The 22,579-nt window shown below is 35.8% G+C and overlaps 3 protein-coding genes across 4 annotated transcripts; 1 reads left to right on the top strand and 2 right to left on the bottom strand.

The window, feature by feature from the left end:
* Window positions 1–73: 73 nt before the first annotated feature.
* Window positions 74–2,915, bottom strand: Bhd (Birt-Hogg-Dube). Its single transcript, XM_021337029.3, has 7 exons — window positions 2,553–2,915; window positions 2,125–2,310; window positions 1,733–1,868; window positions 1,208–1,470; window positions 880–1,078; window positions 699–801; window positions 74–265 (listed from the first exon to the last, which is right to left on the bottom strand). The coding sequence occupies exons 1-7, from the start codon at window positions 2,817–2,819 to the stop codon at window positions 127–129; spliced, it is 1,293 nt and encodes a 430-aa protein (XP_021192704.3). The 5' UTR covers window positions 2,820–2,915; the 3' UTR covers window positions 74–126.
* A 3,036-nt stretch (window positions 2,916–5,951) lies between these two features.
* LOC110377964 (uncharacterized) lies at window positions 5,952–11,670 on the bottom strand. The gene is made up of 7 exons (XM_021337022.3): window positions 11,517–11,670; window positions 11,157–11,207; window positions 10,316–10,464; window positions 9,469–9,595; window positions 8,010–8,127; window positions 6,798–6,979; window positions 5,952–6,594 (listed from the first exon to the last, which is right to left on the bottom strand). Exons 1-7 carry the CDS (start codon window positions 11,634–11,636, stop codon window positions 6,364–6,366), a joined length of 978 nt encoding a protein of 325 aa, XP_021192697.1. The 5' UTR covers window positions 11,637–11,670; the 3' UTR covers window positions 5,952–6,363.
* A 1,174-nt stretch (window positions 11,671–12,844) lies between these two features.
* LOC110377965 (protein arginine N-methyltransferase 7) lies at window positions 12,845–19,103 on the top strand. Of its 2 annotated transcripts, none has more exons than XM_064036812.1 (9): window positions 12,845–13,022; window positions 13,093–13,328; window positions 13,666–13,911; window positions 14,123–14,301; window positions 14,688–14,913; window positions 15,184–15,965; window positions 16,344–16,489; window positions 16,926–17,082; window positions 18,948–19,103. In XM_064036812.1, the coding sequence occupies exons 1-9, from the start codon at window positions 12,964–12,966 to the stop codon at window positions 19,050–19,052; spliced, it is 2,136 nt and encodes a 711-aa protein (XP_063892882.1). In that variant the 5' UTR covers window positions 12,845–12,963; the 3' UTR covers window positions 19,053–19,103. The 2 variants fall into 2 exon arrangements, with proteins under 2 accessions (XP_063892882.1, XP_063892883.1); XM_064036813.1 differs by having other exon boundaries at window positions 12,846–13,022; window positions 15,184–15,959.
* The last annotated feature ends 3,476 nt before the right edge of the window (window positions 19,104–22,579 follow it).

The following is a 22,579-nucleotide window of genomic DNA, read 5'->3' on the forward strand; positions in this document are numbered from 1 at the left end:
GATTATTTTTACTAGACTTCACAATTACTCTTGTGGACAGCATACTAAACAGTCAGTTATAATCAAACACAACTTCAAATATCACAGATTTTTATTGCTACCACATAATATCGGTTACTATCTTATTCAGCTACAAAACACGCTCATCCAGTAGTTCACAAGAGGTTCATCATGCTGGCCTACTCCAAACACTAGCTTCAGCTTGGCTACTGCATCAGATCTGGATCCTGAAGAATCTATTGCTGCTTTCACAGCTTTTACTACCCTGAAATAGAAAATATTTATTAAGGGGTCTACACACCAAAGCCGCTGACCCGGCGGCACGACAGCCGCGGCATGTGGTGTTCTAGTAATTGTCAAATACTCTATGAAAGCCGGCGGCATGATTGTACAAAATACGGCCGGCGGGTTGGGCCGCCGGGCTGTGCCGCCGGCATCAGCGGCTTTGGTGTGTAGACACCATTAGAGAGATTTCTGGCAGGCTTCCGCAAAACATTCATTCACTAAGTGCCGCCACTGGTTTCACTCGCATCTTGTAGGAATTACACGAATCCTTCCTTATTTAAATATGGACTTTCTTGACAAAGGTGCTAACTAAACAATGAATTAATTTTCAAATTAGTCTAGTAGTTTCTCAGATTAGTGTGTTCAAGTAAACAAACTTCAGCTTTATAATCAGTGTAGTCTAGTTTGCTTACCCTAGCCATTCTAATTGAAGAGATTTGATGTGTTGATGTAAAACATCATCATTGAACTTTTCATTATTCATTGATGATTCTATTCTAGTCATTAGTGTAGGACCTAGAACAAAACGCATTGATGCATACATAAATGTGTCTTTGCCTTAATATGGTACTTTTAAGATTTATATCAACTTACATTTATTAGGCAGTGAGCCTGCCCACTTATAACTAAAATTATTATTTTCAGTTTCTTCCAATAAGCATACAGCTGGTGGTAACGATTCTTCACTAGTACTCTGTCTTAGTCTAGGATTGTTAGGAACTTTCATTGGCAGTAATCTTGATAGGCCATTTATAATGGTTGTTGCTTCAACATTACTTGATTTTATAACAATCTGAAAAATTCAATTCATTAGTTTACTGCAAAGTCAAGTTTATGTAAAAATATTATTAGGGCTCTTCATAATATCAGCCCCATTAGTGCTTTTTAAAACTTATTATAAAAAAAAAGAAACAGCACTAACATAAACTCCAGTTAACGCACAGTACATCAATATCCTGAACACTGCCTTAGAAACCAGCTTCTCAAGCAGCCTAAGAGCCACACATTCCTTGTCACCGGCCACTGAACAAGTGCCCGGCTCAAATATAGACTTCTTGACAGCATGAGGTTGTAACTTCTTGAGTAGATCCTGACTGGTGTATAATGTTTCCGAGTAGGTGTGAGCACCAGCTTTTAGCATCCATGTGAAGTGAGAATGCAGCCTGTTGAATACATTTTCATCTCCTGGAAATTAACAAAAAGGTTTTAATTTCAACTGGCAATACAATTTTGCAGTGTTTATTGATCCTTGTTTTTTGAGATCAGATACAATACTCCTCTAGTTGTGGGTGCAGTTGGAGGATGGCTCAGACTTATACGGACTAAAACCAATCTTAGTTCCTTCTGGATTTCAGGGACCACAGTAACACTTTCAAGTAATCCTGTAGCCCATGCAGATTCAACAAAAAAAAACAATTTGTGGTTTAGAAAGTAATGTTATTCTTACCAGTCAAGTGCATTACTGATCTAGACTGAACAAAGTCATTTCTGCCTGTCTTCAGTCTGAGAGCTCTTTGAGAACAGACTTTTTGTTCAGCATCAAACACAGCTTCTGCTAAATCTTGCAATTCTTTTGATATTTTCTGAAAAAGAAATGTTAATTTCAAGATTGATAAAGATTGTTTTCATGATTAGTAAACAAGCAATCAGAAAATAGAAATAAGCATTTCTTATTGAAATACTTGCACATTGTTTCTAAAAACAAGATCTGTCTTAAAAATGTGTATAAAAAGTTTCACATTGCTGCAGGCTACCTATTTAAATGTCAATACCATTATTCAAACACAAGGAACTATATTCAGACGTAAATGTTATAAAAAAAAGAGAAAAAGTTCCCACCTGCATATGTTCAGACAATAGTGGTGTTATATTCAACAGCAGCATTTTATCCTTCATGAGCACCACTATTGAGAACCACCTCTTCAGGCCTCTGGCCCAGGTGTCTTTCAGCTGAAACGTGAGGCTCAGGACATGCCCGTGTGTGTCATTGAAGTATACGACGCCACCTTCCTTCTTCCAATTTACCTGATGAATAGAGTCAAGTTTGTTGAGTGAAATTAGTACATACTCATTACTCAATAAGTTAATTGGTAATTTCTCCAAGTTGTTCCACTGTTGGAGGCCCAGATAATGGAACAACTTTAGAGCATCCCTTAGGCTTAAAAATTTGCTTCTTACGGTCAGTGGGTCGTCTTAGGGGCGGTATAGTAAGTGAGTGTGTATAGTATACCTAATGCAAACCATCATTATAAAACAGTCGATCTTACTTCACAAGTAATGCTCCTAATAGCAGCCTGTCTCAAAAACGATGTGACGTCAGCATTTGGCACGGATTCCCTGCTACAGTATATGGTGCCATCATCATCTCGTGACACAAACACGGTTTCTGGGCCCAGGGAAGTACACCCACTGCACTGAACACTTGCTCTTGAAGATTCTGTCGTATTTTTGTCATTGTCTGTGGTGAAGGTGCAAAATAGCGGCCGTGGGCCATGAGCCTCACAAAAATGGCACAATCCCACTATTGCATTCATTTCATTGCGATTTAAATACGCATTTGTAATGTAACAAATAAATTACCAAAGCAAGCAGTACATCAGCTGTTTTATTGACATTGACATTCAGGAAAAGTTCGCAAATACGACGTTGACAATACTGACATTGCTATGCAGGTGTTGCCGAAGTGTTTTTACATCCATGGGTGTTGCTGGTTAATCTCTAATTTCTATTATTTCCTTCATCTTCCTTTGTACCACCCCGTATTTATTTAGCAACATAAACACGTTAACTCGAGGTCGGTAGCAAATCATATATTTTAAATCAGAATATTACTGATATAATGCCTACGCAAGAGAGCTACTTACAGATTTTAAAGTTTATTCATTTAATTTCGTAGTGGTTTCCCGCAGCAACACCTGTGTTGCAGTTACTGAGAGAACCTTTTACAACAACTTCTATGCTTCTATTGATTTTCATCTCATTTCATCAAACCTATAAATATTTTCTTTATTACTAGGGATTAGGTGTATAACTAATTTACTTCACTATTAGGCCAAGCATCTCAAGAAGCTGTAATATAAGAATCCGTTCATCGTAGATCCTGCCACTGTTACCATTACCACTACCACAAATTAAAGTAGGTAATTACTTACAGCCAACTCATGTACATTCATACATAGTACTTTAGATGTATGACGGATAGAAACTTGAGTACATACATGTTCAAATGATATTCTATCATGTGTCAATCAGGTATATTCATTAATCAGCTCAGTAGCAAATATTGTACAAAGAAATTATTTGGACACTAACTGACGTGGCCTATAAATAATTAAACATATCATCCTGGTACAGCACAAGCCACAACACTTTTCATACCTACCTATTTCACTGTACTTTTCATTTCCGAACTTTCCTGCATACTAGGGTCAACACCTACATAATGGTGTAGGTTCTCGAGCTTAAATAAGTAACGTATTATATTATGCATACATTTTATTTACTTGACTACCAGACAATATTTTATAGTTTTGCCTACCAGAACTCTATTTTACTAGACTTCTTTAAAGGCGTCTGCCTTGCTTTGGTTTTGTTCATTACTTAAGTACTGGAAACATGGGAACACAGGAAATGGAAAAAATGGTGTGCGTTCGCGCAGCGGAATGTTGTTGAATTTAAAGATTTTAATTATGCAGATAATTAGTGTAAGACGTCCTATATATGGGTGTATGCAGCCATTGTGGAGAAATTCACCAAAACAGATTCCGCTGGGCGAACGTTGGGAACTTTTAATCCATAGACTTTTGTGTCCGAAAATTAGTGTGTATTTGTGTATAATTGATTATGTAGGAATGAAATCAGTGCATGCATAAACTTCGGAGAAATTCAAGTTTCCGCTACGCGAACGTTTGGCCATAGCTAGTTTTCATATAGCGCTTACATAGAGAGCTGTAGATTTTTACATACGTTGTTTTGAATTTGTTTATATTTAAAAACAGTTAGGTTAAAAGATATAAACGTAAAATACACTTATTAGGTCTTAGTTCTTAAAGTTGCAGTTTGGGGTCTAGACGTTTCACCTTTAAGTGTCTCCAACATGTTGCCGTATCAATGATGTTCCGTTAGTAATTAAAAGTTATAGATATTTTACCATGAACAGATCACTGTTTACAAAGCAGTCGAATATCACGACGTTCTAAAGGAATTGCATGGTAAAAATGCCAATAATTAGTTTAATCATTCAAATTCACTTGCAAAATTTCATGTCATTTAATTCAGTAATTAAAGAAAAACAATTATAATACTGACGGAGCATCGAAACCCTACATAATCCGACCAAGTTCGGATAGCTACAAAAAAGCGGCCGTGCCATTGTCTAAGCAACGTTCTTAACTTGGTAGGTTAGTATTTATTAATATGGCACAGTTGCGTACACAAGCGTTAGGAAAAAAAAACAATTGTATTTCTTGATTGAAAAATATTTTTTTAATAATAATGCCACTATCTACGATAAAAATAAATCTTCAATTAACAAGTACTTCTCTATTTAAATATAAGTGTACAAAAATATTTGTATTATTATTACTTACATAAATTACTTGACTACGTGATTAAAAATAACGTTAATAAACGTTACGTATTTTAACTAAAATGTCGCAGATAGTGGCATTATTATTAAAAAAATATTTTTCATTCAAGATATGCAATTGCTTTATTTTTTCCTAACGCTTGTGTACGCAACTGTACCATATTAATAAATATACTAACCTTCCAAGTTAAGAACGTTGCTTAGACATATGGAACGGCCGCTTTTTTGTAGCTATCCGAACTTGGTCGGATTATGTAGGGTTTCGATGCTCCGTCAGTATTATAATTGTCTTTCTTTAATTACTGAATTTAATGACATGAAATTTTGCAAGTGAATAGTTGAACGATTAAACTAATTATTGGCATACATTTTACCATGCAATTCCTTTAGAGCGTCGTGATATTCGACTGCTTTGTAAACAGTGACATGTTCATGGTAAAATATCCTATAACTTTTTAATTACTAACGGAACGTCATTGATACTTGGCAACATGTTGGAGACACTTACAAGGTTTGTGTGAACGTGAAAATCTAGACCCCAAACTGCATACTTTAAGAACTAAGACCTAATAAGTGTATTTTACGTTTATATTTTTATCTTTTAAACCCTACGACTTTTTCTAAATCTGTTTTTTAAACAAATATAAACAAATTCAAAACAACGTATGTAAAAATCTACAGCTCTCTATGTAAGCGCTTTATATGAAAACTAGCTAATGGCCAAACGTTCGCGTAGCGGAAACTTGAATTTCTCCGAAGTTTGTGCATGCACTGATTTCATTCATACATAATCAATTATACACAAATACACACTAATTTTCGGACACATCTCTTTTCTTCTAAGTCTATGGATTAAAAAAAGTTCCGCCAGGACAACGTTCGCCAACGTTCGCCCAGCGGAATCTGTTTTTGGTGAATTTCTCCACAATGGCTGCATACACAAATTTTTATTTACCATACACAATTATAGGACGTCTTACACTAATTATCTGCATAATTAAAATCTTTAAATTCAACAACATTCCGCTGCGCGAACGCACACGAAAAAATGTGAAACAAAATATTAAAAAGCCAATAATTCTGATTTTCAATAACTCATTTATTCAACTGTACACTGATTCACAGTTATAACTTTAATGGAAAATCACAAGCACAGTTATAATCGGATTACCTAAGTAAGATTAATACGTAATTTGACTGTGCTACATCATCCAACATACGCGATGACGAAATGCTCTATCAATCGATATTATTACATAATAATAAAGTATCGCACCCGGCTACTCTTCACCCGCTCTAGATGCGTACGTCCTATAGTATGGTAACGGCGGTCACAGCGAAGCAACATGATTATGAACTTGAGGAAAGAAATAAACGCGATCAAATATAAAATAAATTAATTTAATATTATAAACAAATAACATGTTACTGTGCCTATCGAAAAAATTGTCTAAAACGTTTGTTTATACTACTGATGTTTTGGTGGCGGTTTATTTCTTAGAGACGGGTTTGTAGGCTAGTTTTCTGGACTTCATTGTGGACCACTTGTGTCGTTTGAAGTAGTAGCTGACAGCGGCGAGCATGGTGAACATGCCGATGGCCTTAATGGTCATGAGTCGTCGCTCGTCGAGCTCGGGCTCCGAGCACCACCGCAGGAAGGTGGCCACGTCCTTGGCCAGCTGCGACGCCGTCGCCGGCGTGCCGTCGCTGTACTCAGCCGCCTGAAATGTTCACCCCAGTCAGTTACTGTCCACTGCTGTACATAGACCATCATCATCCCCTACAATTATGTTGGGTTGGCTTCTTCTTTCAACCAAGTTGCTTAATAACTGTAGTACAATGGTTGAGCCACCCAACATACATCTCTCATAATTATCCCAAAAATATTCTTTATTAAAGAAAATAAAGTTCAAAACAGCCATACCTCGTCGAAAAGTACTTGCGCCATGGAAATAGCGCCGCCAGGGAAGTACGGGTTGTAGTTCTGTCCCTCACGGAGGATGACTCCGGCCGGGGCCTCCATGTACCCGGTCAGCAGTGCGAATATGTAGTCCTCACCGCCCTTACGACCCGAGCAGATCAGCGACAGATCCGGAGGATACGCGCCTGGAAATCATCACATTATATTGAACTAAGTATTAGCTTTTTGATTTAATGTTTTTTACCCGCGTCTCGTGGCATTTTCCTCATACAAATATTAAAAAAATACGTATCGTGTTTGCGTATCGTATAAAATACGTATAGATACACCGACATTTTATTAAGGTTACGTGAATTTACGAAGAAACTGTTAAATTAATTATGCTTATATTTGAGCTGGTTCGATTTGTCTGTTATATCAACAATGAGAATTTTATTTTTGATGCTGTATTTATTTTCCTCTCTAAACTTCTAGACATCTAAGCTTTTCTTATTGCATGCTTGCCGCCCACGGTTTAATGTTTTTATTTTTCTGGCACTATTTCAGTCACAGAAATATAAAAACACTTAATGTTTGTTTGTGTCATTTTAAATAAAGAAACCAGACTTTTTAGGCTAGTGCAGTAACCATTTACTTGCATAAAGTAAATACTTTTTTTAACGCATGTCGATAAATGAATCATAGCAACTTCGTTTAAATTCCTATACTCAGTTTAAAACAAAACAAAAACTGCATGACGTATATCAAGATACATGACGGCAAAATTATTGCTAAGATCGCGATTAGGTCTGATGACATCATACTACGAGAATAGTATTAAATAATAATATGTATAATTTCTACATAACACTGGCTGAAGTAATGGTTTTCAAACTATTTATTGCTCTGGTACTGGGCAGTCTTTCCAGTAGTGTCGGATTGCCGTCTCTTTGGGCTACGAGAGTGAGCTAATAGTAAGTGCACCTCTGTCTCGCAAATCATTGGGCATTATAAGTCCTGTGCAGCTAGCTGCTCTTAGTGCAAAACATCATCGTGGCCGACAATGGGCTTAGATGCGATTATTTTCCTGGTCAATGGATTATATGTATACACTTAGAAAGCGATTGTAAATTTTGTATGAGTAACATGAAATATAGGCGTCCTACCTGTTTATATCATATTTAAGATTTTCACCAAATGTTCTTTATAGTAACATGGTGGTTAAAAAAGTCTTACCGTTGTTGGCTGCTCTTGCCGCGTTCTCGTTGGGGTATGGAGAAGGCAAGTAGTCGGACAGCTTGCCGGGCCTCTCGAAGTAGTTACCCTCCTCATCAGGTCCATCCTTGATCATCACCTGATTAAAGAAGGAAATGAATTAGTGAAATATTGTAAGAATCTACTCCACTACTGCTATAAAGGTATGTTCAATAAAACTTAGGAGATATAACAGGTACTCTGGAGCAAATCAATAGATACCTAGATAGGTTATTTAAATATGCAAGGTACATGAAATTGTATTGGTTGCTAGTGAAATCCTGAAAAGCAACCAGTTCCTATTTGAAGAATGTTCATTAAGTGCAATGCATACCATATAATTTGAAACAAATTACCAAATAATTGACAAAGATAAGAACATGAGTCATATTTTAGTTAGGGCAATAAAAATGTACTCATTTAGGATTTGAAATTAATTTGTCATTTGAGGTAATTAGTTCATTCAATTTTGAACATCACCAAGGGATTAACATTTCACAATATTGTATTGTCAGTACATAGTAATTAATTGAGTGGATAGAATGAAGCAGGTTACTTTTTTATTCTTGTTCCATAGTTAAGATAAGGTTAAGTTTGGAATTCTTTTTACCCAGCCAATGTAGGTTGTTTTTGGGTAATTGGTTGATATTTTTTAACTTTTTTCTATCAATGCAGTTCAAAAATAGTGCATTTTGCAAAACGAAAGAGACTGGGTAGACAATTCGATGGGGCATTAGGGATGCTATTATGGACAATGTAGATGAAGTATAAATAAAGATATCTGCATTGCACCAAAATATCTGCATTATGACAAAAATACATAGGTGTAGTACATAAAACACTTTACAACCATTACATGTAAGTGTATGTAAGTTCGTTGTTGTCCTGGCTGAATGCCAGGGTTTATTTGGTTCAGAGCATTCTCCATTGGGGCAGGTTATTGGAGGCACGTGTTTTCTTTCGCTAAACTTCGCCATATTTGTTACATAAGTTTTCATGGTTTACATAAGTTGAATTTTGGGCCAATAGTCCTTTCATGGCACATTGGATGTGTTATTTAACACGTTATAAGTTATAAAAAATGCGCCATATGCAGATAGAGTAAAGAAAAATAAAGTATTTGCATCGCTTGTTTTCCCAGGGGAAACAGACGAACAGATTCACACGTACGTGATACAACTGTGCAAGCAGAGATGTTAGGCAGGAAAGGAAAAGACATACTATTACAAGTATGTGCGTTAGATGAAAGTAGTATTAGAGTTGATAACGATTACAGCAGTGCAATGATGTTGTTAGGTAAACGTTAGAAAAACGTCGCGTCGCCGCTCCTAAAGCCCAATACAAGTGTCAAATTCCTAGCTCTAGTGAGTTAAACAACAGATAGATAGAATATTGGGAAAGGACGTTAATGGAATTAACTTATCCACATTGTGATACTCACTTCAGCAGCCTCAGCCTTCGCCTCTTCTTCGGTGTGGGTCACATCGACGAGGTTTCGGAAGGCGATGTACTGCAGCGAGTGGCAGGCCTTGCACACTTGCTTGTATACTTCGTAGCCACGACGGACACTGGTGAACACAAATATAAGCATTTGATGATTGAGGCTTTAGAATATATTTTTTTATGTGGCTATAACCTGAATTAGCTGAAAGTTCTGTTAGGATTTCAAACATGTTGAGTTATCTGATTATAGATAACATAAATATTTACATTACACAAATGCAATTTTTGAGTTATATCTGTTTACAAGACTCAGAGTATGCAGAAATCAAATACTTTCTCTTGCCTAGCAGATAGCTCACATTGTCTATAACATAGACAGATGTATGACAAAGGATGGAAAATAATTTTACTATAATATTGTTTTAATCTTATCTTATCCTCTTTAGGCCTTCACATCACAGCAGTTAAAAATAGTGTGTGTATTGCTTTATTTGTTTCCATATAGTTTGCAATATATCTACGATGTTATAACAACCATTGTTTTAATCTTGGTCAATTATCAACCTATAACTTTAACATGGCATGCAAAATATCTTAACTGGGTAACTCTGGGTACACTTTACTTTCATATTGAAACCTTTTGAGGCTGTAGTGTACATGTGTTAATTTTACAACAGGATAAATTAGGATTAAAAGGAAAAGTTCCTTAATTTAAGAGAGTTGATGTTGTTTCTCGTCAGTTCTTCTCCATGAACTTGATAAATTCATTTACTAATTTCCTAATTTTTCAGTAGGCTTTTATTCTGAAACTGAATTATTACATAGATAAAAACCTCCAAACTTACCTGGCGTGGTCTAATGATTTGAACCACCCGTCGTGGCTCCAAGGCTGATGTGGGGCGTGGGCTTCAGAGCCTGAAGCCTGCACTGACTGCTCAAGGGCGAACAGAAGAGCTCCCACGCCACCACCCACCACTCCCAGTGTTGAGAGCCACTGTGTAATAAAAATACATAAAAAAAGTTTAATTATTGAGTGAGTTGCACCATTTACTTACCATATCATTTTCAGTTGTTGAATTACCGATTTGATCAATGGGTAACAATTTTACATCTGGTTGGTAATATAAAGAGTTGTATGTTGATAATTTAGAGTACTTGTAGATATTGCATTCTTTACTAAGCAATTTATGAGTTTTATATCGTAGATACTTTATAATAAAGGTGAGATTAATCATGTATATGACTTAGGCACATGGTATAGGTTTTTTTTAAATTTTAAACTGATATTGTCTTTTTAAAGAAATTATGTGTTAGTCATCAAATGTAACATACTTCTCACTTGATGTTAGCTGTATTGGAACCTACTCAAATAAAATACCATGCATTTTGGATATGTTCCTCATCTTAATATGATTAATTACACAATGAAGTTATGTGGCATTCAAACAACCAGTGCACTGGTTTTATTACACAATATGACAGTTGATGTATTTGTGTCAATTTCAAGGTTTAGTATTCAACCCCTTTTGTAAATACCACAAGATTAATCCCTGAGTGAACTTGGGATACTTCGAAATACCACAACTTAACAAAATCAATACCGTTAGCTACGAATGTGTGTTTTCGATTTTAAGGTCAAATTTTGAAATATTTATTTTTAACAAAAACTACTTGAATGAAACTTACCAGTTTTCTGTTCCTTGTCCATCCTTGAGCGCTGGTGGACAGCTGACAAACCTGCAAGGGACAGCTTCCATTAGATTTCTTATGTACTTGTTACATAATGTCGAATAGGTTATCACTTGCCCATGAATTTTTTTATTAAGCACTTGTGTTAATTTTCAGATCCAGAGGGTCCCGTACACCACGTCATTACATTTAACACGTTTTGAAGCTCATGGTATGGCACAAATTGATAAAATACAGCAGTTTTCCGTGACACTTCGAACTTGAACTTTTCCATCATTGGTAACATATTGAACACGCTAAAGATACCTGCTAGCAGTTTAGACTACATAACAAATTGTTTAGAACCATTTCCAGTACCTGGGGAGAAACTATGCCATAATTTTTCAAAAGACGTGCCCCACAAATCCTACCGACGGCGGCCGCCATGATAGAAAAACGTCGTAATGAAGGCTGAATCGAATGACAACTACGAGTCATACTGCCATTAAAAAATATTGTCAGTACACTATTTTCTAAAAGTCACAAAAATAATTCCGAGATTCGTGCGATTATTTTATAAGTGTATAATAGTTTGTCGTATATTTAATTTGTTGTTTACTTATTAGTGACAACTTCGATCAAATCGACATTATTGACGTCCTCAGTTCGCAAGTAACTGGCCAAATAAAAAATAATTTATTGAACCTATATAGAGGTTTTCTTAAGGAGAATGTTTTTGGTAATCTTATTATACTGAAGTATAAAACTGTGATCCAGTTTGAGAGTGGGGCACAATTAGTTATTTTCCTCTGTAAGGTCAGGATGCCTACATTGTAAAAGTCTTCCCACATTTATTAACGCCAAATCGGCTTAAGCCGAGTGCGTTTCGCCACACTACTCTACCGCTATACAAACGGCTCGTTTGCGAATGCATGGTATTAGTATGTGGGGATGATACCCTAAGTCTGCCTCAAAGAGTAAAGTAATATATAGGGAAAAGAGAGCCCTCTTGCGTGATAATCATGCAAACCTATTTGTCAATGCGCCATCTCTCTCTAAATTGGCCCCGAACTACCTACTACATAGCTATAGCTATAAAAATATATATGCATCATATTCATAACATTTTCTATTAGGGTAAATAGCACCATGTAACTATAACATTGGTTATCGTTATAGTTACATTATGCTACTTACCCTAATAGAAAATGTCATCGTTAATATAGTAAAAGGTCGAAGGAAAACAAATAATTATTATGTATTATTACTTTTTATACGCGTGTACGCAGAATGCAAAAACCGCCATATTGATATTTTGATATGATCGATGATCGGTTTTGTTAAGTTACTTGGAATACTGACACCAGGTCTTTTTAGATTAAAATTGATATTTGTGCTTTTTCAAACCGTATTTAATTTATTCGCCTATTTTATCTTTTTTTTAAGTGTCTAATATTTTCCTCATACTTTTCTCTGATTAATATTGCATAAATAATTTTATATTGACAAACAAAAACGATTATAGTGTAGTGCCATCTGTTGGTAATTTAAAGTATCTTTTAGATAGTAAATAGTTTCCGGGCCAAATAAAAGGTGGCGACTCTTCATTCACTTAGCTGTCAAAATGTACGGAGTGTCTCCCCCCTGGTCTGCCTGCATTCTACAGAAATATTTCCGAACTAAAATGTTGACATCACTGTCAAACAAATGACCATTTTTAGGTTAGAAGCAAAACTACATTTTGCCCGTTGTTCAATAACTTTGAACTTTTCTTGCTTTTATCACTAAAAAGTGTTAAAACTAGTCTGAAACAATGTCGATGTAAATGACATCAACATACTTATTGAGATTACGTAGTCATTTTGTAGTGTTTTCATTAAAAAGGTGAGTTATTAACGAGCTTGAGATGGAATTTGTCGGCATTTTTGAATGTTGTTTTATTTCTCTGTTTTAGATTAAAAAGCTCTGTTTCGACCATGAAAGTGTTTACGCAGAAGAGGAACCCTATTACGGGGAGCACAGAGTGGGATGTCCAGGATGAGAACTATGATTTTCACCAGGAAATAGCACGGGCTGGATTCGCCGATATGTTGCATGATACTGAGAGAAACAAGAAGTATCATAGAGCCCTGCAAATTGCTATAGAGAAGATGCATAGTAATGGAAAGAAAGCGAATGTTTTGGATATAGGTTTGTCATAGTTTTTATTAATTTTAGCAAGACCAATAAGTATAGTATATTTTTCGATTTTATATCAGCACCAACTGTAGCTTTATAATTTATTTGATATGTATTGTTGATTTGCTAACCTCATTTGTATTATTGATTTGCTAACTCATTACCATGCCCTATAGGTAACCATTGGTACCAAGCCTAACTCGTATGCTATTTTTGTTTCATAATAAATTATACTCTCATTTTATTACAACAGCAACATCCTATTTTAGCAGCCTTCCAATACTTTTTATATCTTACCAAATAAGTATTTTACATTCAAACTAGAAAGATTTTCTTCCAATAATTCCAGGTACCGGAACAGGTCTTCTATCAATAATGGCAGCGAGATCCGGTGCTGATTCCATCGTAGCCTGTGAAGCATTCAAACCGATGGCAGAATGTTGCACCAAGATCTTGCAAATAAATGGAGTGGCGGACAAAATAAAACTCATTCCTAAGAGATCCACAGAACTTACCGTGGGTGTTGATGGGGATATGCCACAGAAAGCTAATATTTTAGTTACGGAGGTGTTTGATACTGAGTTGATTGGAGAAGGTATGTTGCACCAAATAATTAAAAAAAAAACCATAAGTCCAAAGACATACCAGTGGGGTTTCTACCTGTGTGGACATGCCCTTCCACAAACCTTATTTACATCACATTTATATAGGCACAATATAGGCACAATATTTCATATACACCAAATAAAACAATTTCTCCCTCAAACATAAACTGGTTTATAAAATGAGTACCTAAATATTTCCAGGAGCTCTATCAACATTCTCGCACGCACACAAGCACCTTCTTGAAAAGGACTGCATAGTGGTGCCTGATTCTGCGGTGATGTATGCTCAAGTGGTGGAGTGTCCAACACTGTGGAAGTGGAACAAACTCAATGATCTGGCTGATGAGGACCTTGATATTGTGTTGAGAACACCTCAAAAGGTACTTAGGGTTACTTTACAGAGTTTTATATGAAACTAGCTGTTTTCCTTTAGTTTCACTCTCGTTCCGTGGGAACTATTTCGCACACCTGGATAAAAAGTTGCCTTGTTAGTCTTCCAAAGTAAATGGGTTATCTAAAACTGACATAAATAATAAAATTCCAGAAAATGGCGTGGTTTAGTAAACTAACTCTTCAGCTTTAAATTTTTTTATTATGTAAGCCTGACAATTATATTTTTTGTGTTTATAAAGGTGCTAGCTCTTAGCCAAACTTTCACCTATTCCTTTTATACTTCTATGGTAAAAACAAACAAAATACTTTTCTTAATGTTATTCTACTATATATAGTCTGTAATTTAGTAACTATTCCATATTTGTGTGATCAGATGGTTGACTGCCCCGGTTCCGCAGCAGTTCACGATCTCCAACTATCCCAGCTACCTCGCCATGCCTTCAAGGAACTCTCAGAACAGATCCCCGTATTCGTCTATGACTGGTCAGGGGAAACTCCCATTGTCATGAAACAGACGGTCAAGCAGGACTTTACAGTTAGTGATACCGGAAGAGCACAGGTTGTGTTCATGTGGTGGGAACTTAATATGGATACGGAAGGTTAGTTTATTAACTTATTAACCTTTTCAGCAGAGTGAAAGGTATTTTCTTTTCCCATTCCAGAGATATAGTAAAGGATTCCCCTTCTATTATCTGTTCTTTTTATCAATGCGATATACATATTTTTGTATTAACTTGGTAAAATTCGACTTTTTATTATTTGATTATGTTGCAATATTTTAATTTGCTTTTATTATAGGTTTCACATGTGATTGGATCTTATTTCTTGTTCTTAAATTAAATTTTTAAAAAGTAACAAAAATATTCCAGGTAGAATCGGCCTAAGCTGTGCCCCATGGTGGAATCATCCTGACGCCGACTTATCTTCGGAAAGACCACAAGACAGCATACCTTGGCGAGACCATTGGATGCAAGCCGTCTACTACCTACCCCAAGACTTAACCCTCCAAAAAGATTCCGAAGCCACCCTTATATTCTGCCAAGATGAATACTCCCTATGGTTTTACCTTGAAACGGAAAATTTCAAAAGACAAAACTATAAAAGACCAAATTGCGAATGTGGAGTACATATGGCATTATCAAGAACTCATGTGTCCTATCTAAATGATGGCAGACGCAGCAAAAAGTTTTTAGCACAATTGAAAGAGGAAATTAACAATGAGTCCGTAGTTCTAGATGTCAATGGAAGCAGTTTCATGGGGTTAGCGTCGGCGAAATTTGGCGCGAAAGCTGTTTACATTTTGGAAAGTTTGAGCTTAAATGTTGGCATATTACAGGATTATATTGATGCCAATGGGCTTCAGAATATTCAGTTTATATCTGAAGTTAACGATGAGTTGTTAAATCAAGTTACAACTGTTATAGGTGATCCTAATTTTGCAAGTGCAATACTGCCGTGGGAGAATTTAAAGATGGCGTATCTCTTATTTCAATATAGGAATAAGTTGAATAATTGTGTGTCGGTCATACCTCAGGGGTGTGAGATTTGGGCCATGCCTGTAGAGTTCCAAGACTTGCATAAGATTTCTATACCTTTGGGCAAATGTGAAGGCATCGATATGGCTGTTTTTGATGGATTAGTTGAGGTGGGTGTACGTACATATAAATTATAATTATTCTACTTAAAAACACAAAGTTTTTCCTCTTCTTTGAATCAATTCCTTGTGGTATTAATTTTATTAGCCATTATTTAACACCATAAGTACCAAATCAAAGTCCTAGTTTTGGAAGTTAGTGCCAGGATTGCTTGAAATCGGCTGCTGCTGCATTGCTCCGTTTATTCAGATGAAACCGTTATGGATCGAAGCGGCAGCAGCATGTGCTGTCGTCCTCCGATATCGACCGATTTCATGCAGTCGGTGCAAGTGCGGTCGGCAGTTGTAGTCTGAAAGTTGCAGTCAGTTTGAAAGATTTTGAAGAACGCAGACTAGAAATACTTGTGGAATTCAATTGACTTATATGTTTATCAGCACTCCCGCACAATAAGCGACGCGGAGATAGAAGCGCAGCCGCTGTGGGAGTACCCGTGCCGATGTCGCGGCGAGCCCGTGCGGCTGCTCCACATCGACTTCACTAACCTCAAGCCTGCCCTAGCCATGGATGGAGTGTATGAAGTGTAAGTACATCAGCACTACACACAATAAGCGATGCGGAGATAGAAGTGGAGCCGCTGTGGGAGTACTCCCTTCTATACCTACTCCCCTTATGCACTCCCTTAGATATTCCTCCTTTGAAATCACTTTGTACCTACTATGTGGGCACCCTTATGTACTCTTTTATAAACCGCCATATAAAGTACTCCTCCTGTATGCTCCCATGTGTGATCTGAAATGAAACTCACAAACTATAAAAAAATAAGAATAGCAATTCAAAAACGAATTATTCTTTCTTATAATTATTCTTATTTACAAAGTTTATTTTCACTCATAAAGTAATGATATTAAAAAAATATATAGGTAGCAAAAGCTTCTTTATACACGAGATAAAACACGATTCTATTCTAAATACATAAGTATGTACCTACGTAGTAAAAAAAATATTTTCTATTCTAGTAAACCAGAAGCAGAAGAAGGACAGTTAGTAAACGGCTTCGCACTATGGGCCGTGTGGAAGGTCGGCGGGGCCCAGAGCTCGGGGCCCGTGCACCCGCCCGTGGTGGGCGACAGAGTCGACTGGGACCCTCACACTAGACAGGGCGTTAAGATATTCGTAAGTAGTACTGTTGTGTTATATTCTATGTGCCAAATTTGGGTGAAAACGGGGAAATAATAATCTGCAAAATAACCCTGTTCTCCATGTCTGGACGGAATTACTTCCTGTACCCAAATGAAAAGTTGCTTATGTCGTTTCTCAAGGTATAGAATACCTGTGTACTAAAATATAAATCGGTTCCATAGTTTTGAAGTGAAAATGCGACAGACATACTTAAAACAATCAATTTGATTTTGCAAGATTTGAGTCATAATTTTTTGGCTTTAAATGTCACCAATTTGACTTGTGTCCATACTTTCATGCCCGTTTTCACCAACAATCTCTTAACGTTTCCCTAACTAAGTGTCACTTAGAATAAGGGCTCCCCCAGTAACAGTATCACTGTTATATATTCAATGTATCAGAGACAAATACGCTAAGCATTTTCTTGTAATTTTCATATTTACTAGTCTTCAAAACTGTATGCATAATAATCACTAAAAATATTGATTAGCGCAATAAATAAAAGCGTAACTAATAGCTTCCTCAATGGCAGCCTGTAAACTGCACTTAAACCATAGATTAATGGATTAAAACTATAGCCGCGAGCTTAGAGTTGCATTACGCGGCTGTAACCACAGATTATCCATTAGTTCTCGTCTTAATTGGTTTATTGTGTCATTCGAGTAGAACCTTGTTTGTGTGTAAGCACTTACAAAAATAAACTGTTAAATACAATTTTAATATTACAATTTTATTTTTTATGCTCAATCTTTCTCCGTGTGAGAGGAGGCCTGTGCCCAGCAGTGGGACGATGAAAAGGCTGTAACTGTAAATACAATTTTGAAATTAATTGATTGCTTACTGTTTCTCTCGCGATCTTTTTCCGCACCCGGGATCAAATCTAAATAAAGAAAAAAATCTTTATTATATTAGTATACATGAAGAGGTTGGTTTTATAAAACTGATAAATTGCCTTCCTTACTTTCCGTTTAATCTTGTCAAAAACTCAAAATTGCAATAAATATTTATTTTGGTCCAATTTGATTGTGTGGTTGAAACTGTTTGATATTGAAAATACAAATATATAAACTGAATAAACTACAAAACTGTACACAGATATTGCTTATTTAATTATATTAGGTATAAACTCAGTCAGCAACAGTAGTGCAATAAAAAATAATAATTAACATAATTCAATAATTAGCGTTGTTATATAGGCTGCATAAAATAGTTATTAATGCAACCTACTTCCCTGTTGCCAAGTAATAAAACAGAATAAATTGTCTATGATTATGTGGAACTGCATTTATGTATGGACAACAAAAGAATGAATAATGCATTAAATATCTTTGCACTTCATAGAGAATATCTAGTAGGTATAGGCTTCATAGAGAATATACCTCTATAGGTATTATTTCTGAACTTTGTACTGACTGCAAAAAAGTCCTTTAAAACTACAATCAAAAGTTCTTTACTAGATCCTGATTGTAGCAACTTGTGACGTCACACTCAACTTTAACACGCTATATCTTAACAAGTTCTGATCCAATTTAAAAAAGAAAAAATACGTATCGCTTAATTTTGGACAATCTACAAGACGGACTAATTATTATTTTTTAGGAAACTAGCCTATTGTTGTACTTTTTTACTATTTTTATTGTTAATTTTAACAGAATGTTTCATTAAATTCGCCTAAGAAAATTAACACCAAATCTTATTTCCTGTCTTTGTTTTTAATTACAACCGTACAAAGTTAGGGACTTTTTTTTGTTTATTTTGAGTCGTTTTCAGATCTAGTGCGTTTATATGAAAAAAATATAAGAATAGCACAAGTGTTCTATCCGTACACCATAAATAAATAATTGTTTTCTACTTCACAGAAAAAGTCATACGACGCGAGTAGTTCTTTCAAGTGGCGGTACCAAGCGGTTTGCGACCTCGAGAAGGGACAGTTCAATGTCGACATAGATTTAGTGCTAGAGTAGCACATTACTAATGTATTTATTATATTTTATATTAAACTGACGCTGATATGATTTGTTGTTTTATTTATTACCTGTATAAGTTTATTCGGAATGCGGTTTTTGAGTTGGCTAATCGAAATGACAAGAAATTGTCTCGAGATTTATATGTTGTTATTCTATAAAATCTGAGCTAGCTCTCACTGCCTGTAGGGAGAGATATTATTAATAAATCAACGTAAATTATGACGCATCAAACTGTCTTTTGTAATCACGTAGGTATTAAATTTTGCGTAGGAAAGGTGTTTTCTCATAGCTTACCTCGTTGAAGCGAATGTGGTAGGTTCTGGTATTTCGAAAGGAGTAGAAACCCACGATGAGAAAGATACGCTAAAGCTAATCTATTCATGCTTGTTTTTTTTTTACAATGGACAAAAAACTTTAATAAATTAAACATTAAATAATTTATCTTCTAAAGATAATCTTTTGAATGACAAGTAATGAGTATCACGTCGCTCATAATTAACGAATATACGTTATTATGTACATTCACTGATACAAAATACATGATTGAAGTTATGACCTGACCTCAGGACCAAAGGTCAATATGAACTTGTGGATCAGTGGGTCAACTATGTGATTTAAGACAGCGAGGTCAGTTTTTCTATTCTCTGCGTTGAACATACGTGGGCTTTATCGAACACATTTATCTATTGCGAAATGTGTTGTTGATGTTCGTAAGTTGGTGATGTAATCTAATTTAGGTTTTTTGTGTAGGCTCCAACTTGACAAGATTGAGGGTTACCAATGCACTTGAAATGCTCATTGAATCGCCAGTTGAAGATGGTTGAGGCTTGAAGCCAAAATCAGAACAACTAACTACATACCTACCTACTTATTTTAGAGTACCTACTACGAATCAAATTTTTTTTCTTTCCTTTCTAGTGGGCTATGACCCTAAGTCATCTAAAATGTTCTTCGATATCGAAACTGTTATAATCAAAATAAAGCCTTATAATAAAACTATAACTGCCATCATCTACATAAGCCCAAACAATAGACACCACACTATAGGTAACTACTTTGGTAGTTAACTATGTAATGGTTCCTATCGTTTATTATGTTGATTGGGTACGCGTAATACTTAGCAGTCTACACCACAGATACACACTATTATGTAGCAAGCTAGTCTACACCGAGCAACATTGCACTGCCAAAACAACAATGTAAAGCTCGGTTCAACAGCAACTCTTTTCCGCAGCTTCCATATTAAAATTTTTGCATAATACCGCTACACTGACGTTAATATAAATAACTAAGTAGGGGAGAGCGGGGCTGAAAGTGCCGGGGGTAAATTGTGCCGACGCGAATATCTCAAAAACAGAAAGAGTTAGATATACGATCGTATTGTGTCGCGTAAGGCCTAACAGTCGCGCACATGCGGCTGCCATTTTAGTTGCGTCAGCGACGCGGACCGAGTCGTACTGCATGTGAGGGTCCTCCAGCGCCACGTAAGTAAATATTTTCGTTTCAATACTTTTTGGTCTCAAGCTAGCATTTTTCGTGCTTTTAATATGTGAGTTTTTGTAAAATGTTTGTTATTTATCCTAGTTTGTTATGCAGTGTTATTTTAATGCTTTGTGTACAGTGATTTTTAAATGTGAGACAAAATATCACACTATGATAAACGGGGTAAAATGTGCCGTTCATGTGGGGTTGCTTGTGCCGCGGCACAACCAGCCCCTAACCAACCTATATTGTTTCCAGGCTCCTCAATCAGTTGACACAGGAGATAAAAATGCAGCAGTTTTCTCACCAGAGCTAATAAGACCACTGCCTAAAGCACCTCCCCGACTAATTGGACATACTAAAGCACGTAAAAGAAAGACAGCTGTTCTTACGGACACTCCAGAGAAAAATGCTTTAGCAGAAGAACAGGCTAGTAAAAAGAAGAAAAAAGAAAGCGAAACTAAAAAGCAGGTTAAGGGAAAAGGGACGGGAAAATGCAAAGGAAAGGGTAAACAAACAAAAAAGCCGACTAAAAACCCCGCTAAGAGAAGAGTAGGTATTGCAAGATGACGACAGTTCTGATGACGAACAAGAATGGTTCTGTATCATTTGTTGTGATGCCTATTCTAACTCTTCCCCTGGAGAACAATGGATTGAAAACAGAGAATGTAAGAATTGGGCCCATTTGCAATGTATTGAAGATGAAGAAAACCAAGCATTTGTATGTCCAAATTGTTATTCTGATCAATCACCTGGAGAGTAACTAGTTTTGGTATATTTTTTCTTTCTTAAAAAGACTCGAGACTGATTAAAAAGTTAATAATTTTGGAACATATTAATAATTGATCTCATTCGCATAAAAATAAGTACAAACTATTGATTAAAAATACGTTTTTATGTTTGAATAATTACATAAGAAGCTTCCTTGTTTTTTTTTTTATTATAATACTTAGTATTATACAATTAAATTTTACAAACTGTTGATTTATATTAAAAAATATAACGAATAAATATATTATTATAAAACTGATGTGTTTTAATTTCCTAATTAATTTTCATTCATATAAAACTCCCAGCATTATCAACGGCACAACCGACCTCAGCTACGGCACAACTTGCCCCAGATTGGGGTTGGTAGTGCCTTGCCGCCTCTGTATAAAAAAATCGCATTTTCATAAAAACTATTAAAAATGTGCAAAATCTGAAGTTAAATTCGTAAAATAGATTAAATTTGGCTTAGGATGAACCACTACTTTCAGACATAGTACTTGTTTTATACGAATCCTAAAAGGATTTGTCAAAATCGGCACTTTCAGCCCCGCTCTCCCCTAGTTATATACCTAAGTATATAGCATACCAAGTGTAGGAGTGATTTATCTTTCATTTACATTCGCCGCGTGGGGTTACCTCGGATGAAATTTAATACTTACTATGACAAGGTAAATTAAAGTACTTGCAGTTTTGATTAAAGTGGCAACTTACGATCGTAATGTTAATTGAATAGATGACAAATTACATGTCTACGTTTTCAGAATTGGAAAGGACGGTGCGTGATAAATTCTGAATATAAATCGCTGGTTATCTTTGATGGTGCTTATGCTTATTCAATATGGAACGTGAGAGTTAGCTCTCTGGATGCGCTAAGTAATAACTAATAGGCCACGATGTGCATAAGCAGATGGTGCTATAGAATATCTAGATAAGGGCAAAGGGTCTTAAGGTATTTCATTTTTAGAATCCACCTATATTTAGGTAATCCCATGCGTTTGCGATTAATCAATTTTACTAGGAGTACCCGAGATCGTTTCCCCAACAGATACGATTTTATGTGGCCTCATGTCAAGCTCTAATATTTCTCAAACGATTAATTAATTATTTATAGCTTATTAGAAAATCAGCTAAGCGTGCTCAAACTTAACTGTTGCTCTAAAGATCCATATCTATCAGTGCAACTCAACTTGACGTTTCCTAATGACAGTTGTAAAATTCAAACTAAAACGGTTTTTTCAAACGTGGAACGCGATTTAGTTTTTGTTCGAAAT

Source organism: Helicoverpa armigera, chromosome 11, assembly GCF_030705265.1.
Source record: "Helicoverpa armigera isolate CAAS_96S chromosome 11, ASM3070526v1, whole genome shotgun sequence".
NCBI classification, from domain to species: domain Eukaryota; kingdom Metazoa; phylum Arthropoda; class Insecta; order Lepidoptera; family Noctuidae; genus Helicoverpa; species Helicoverpa armigera.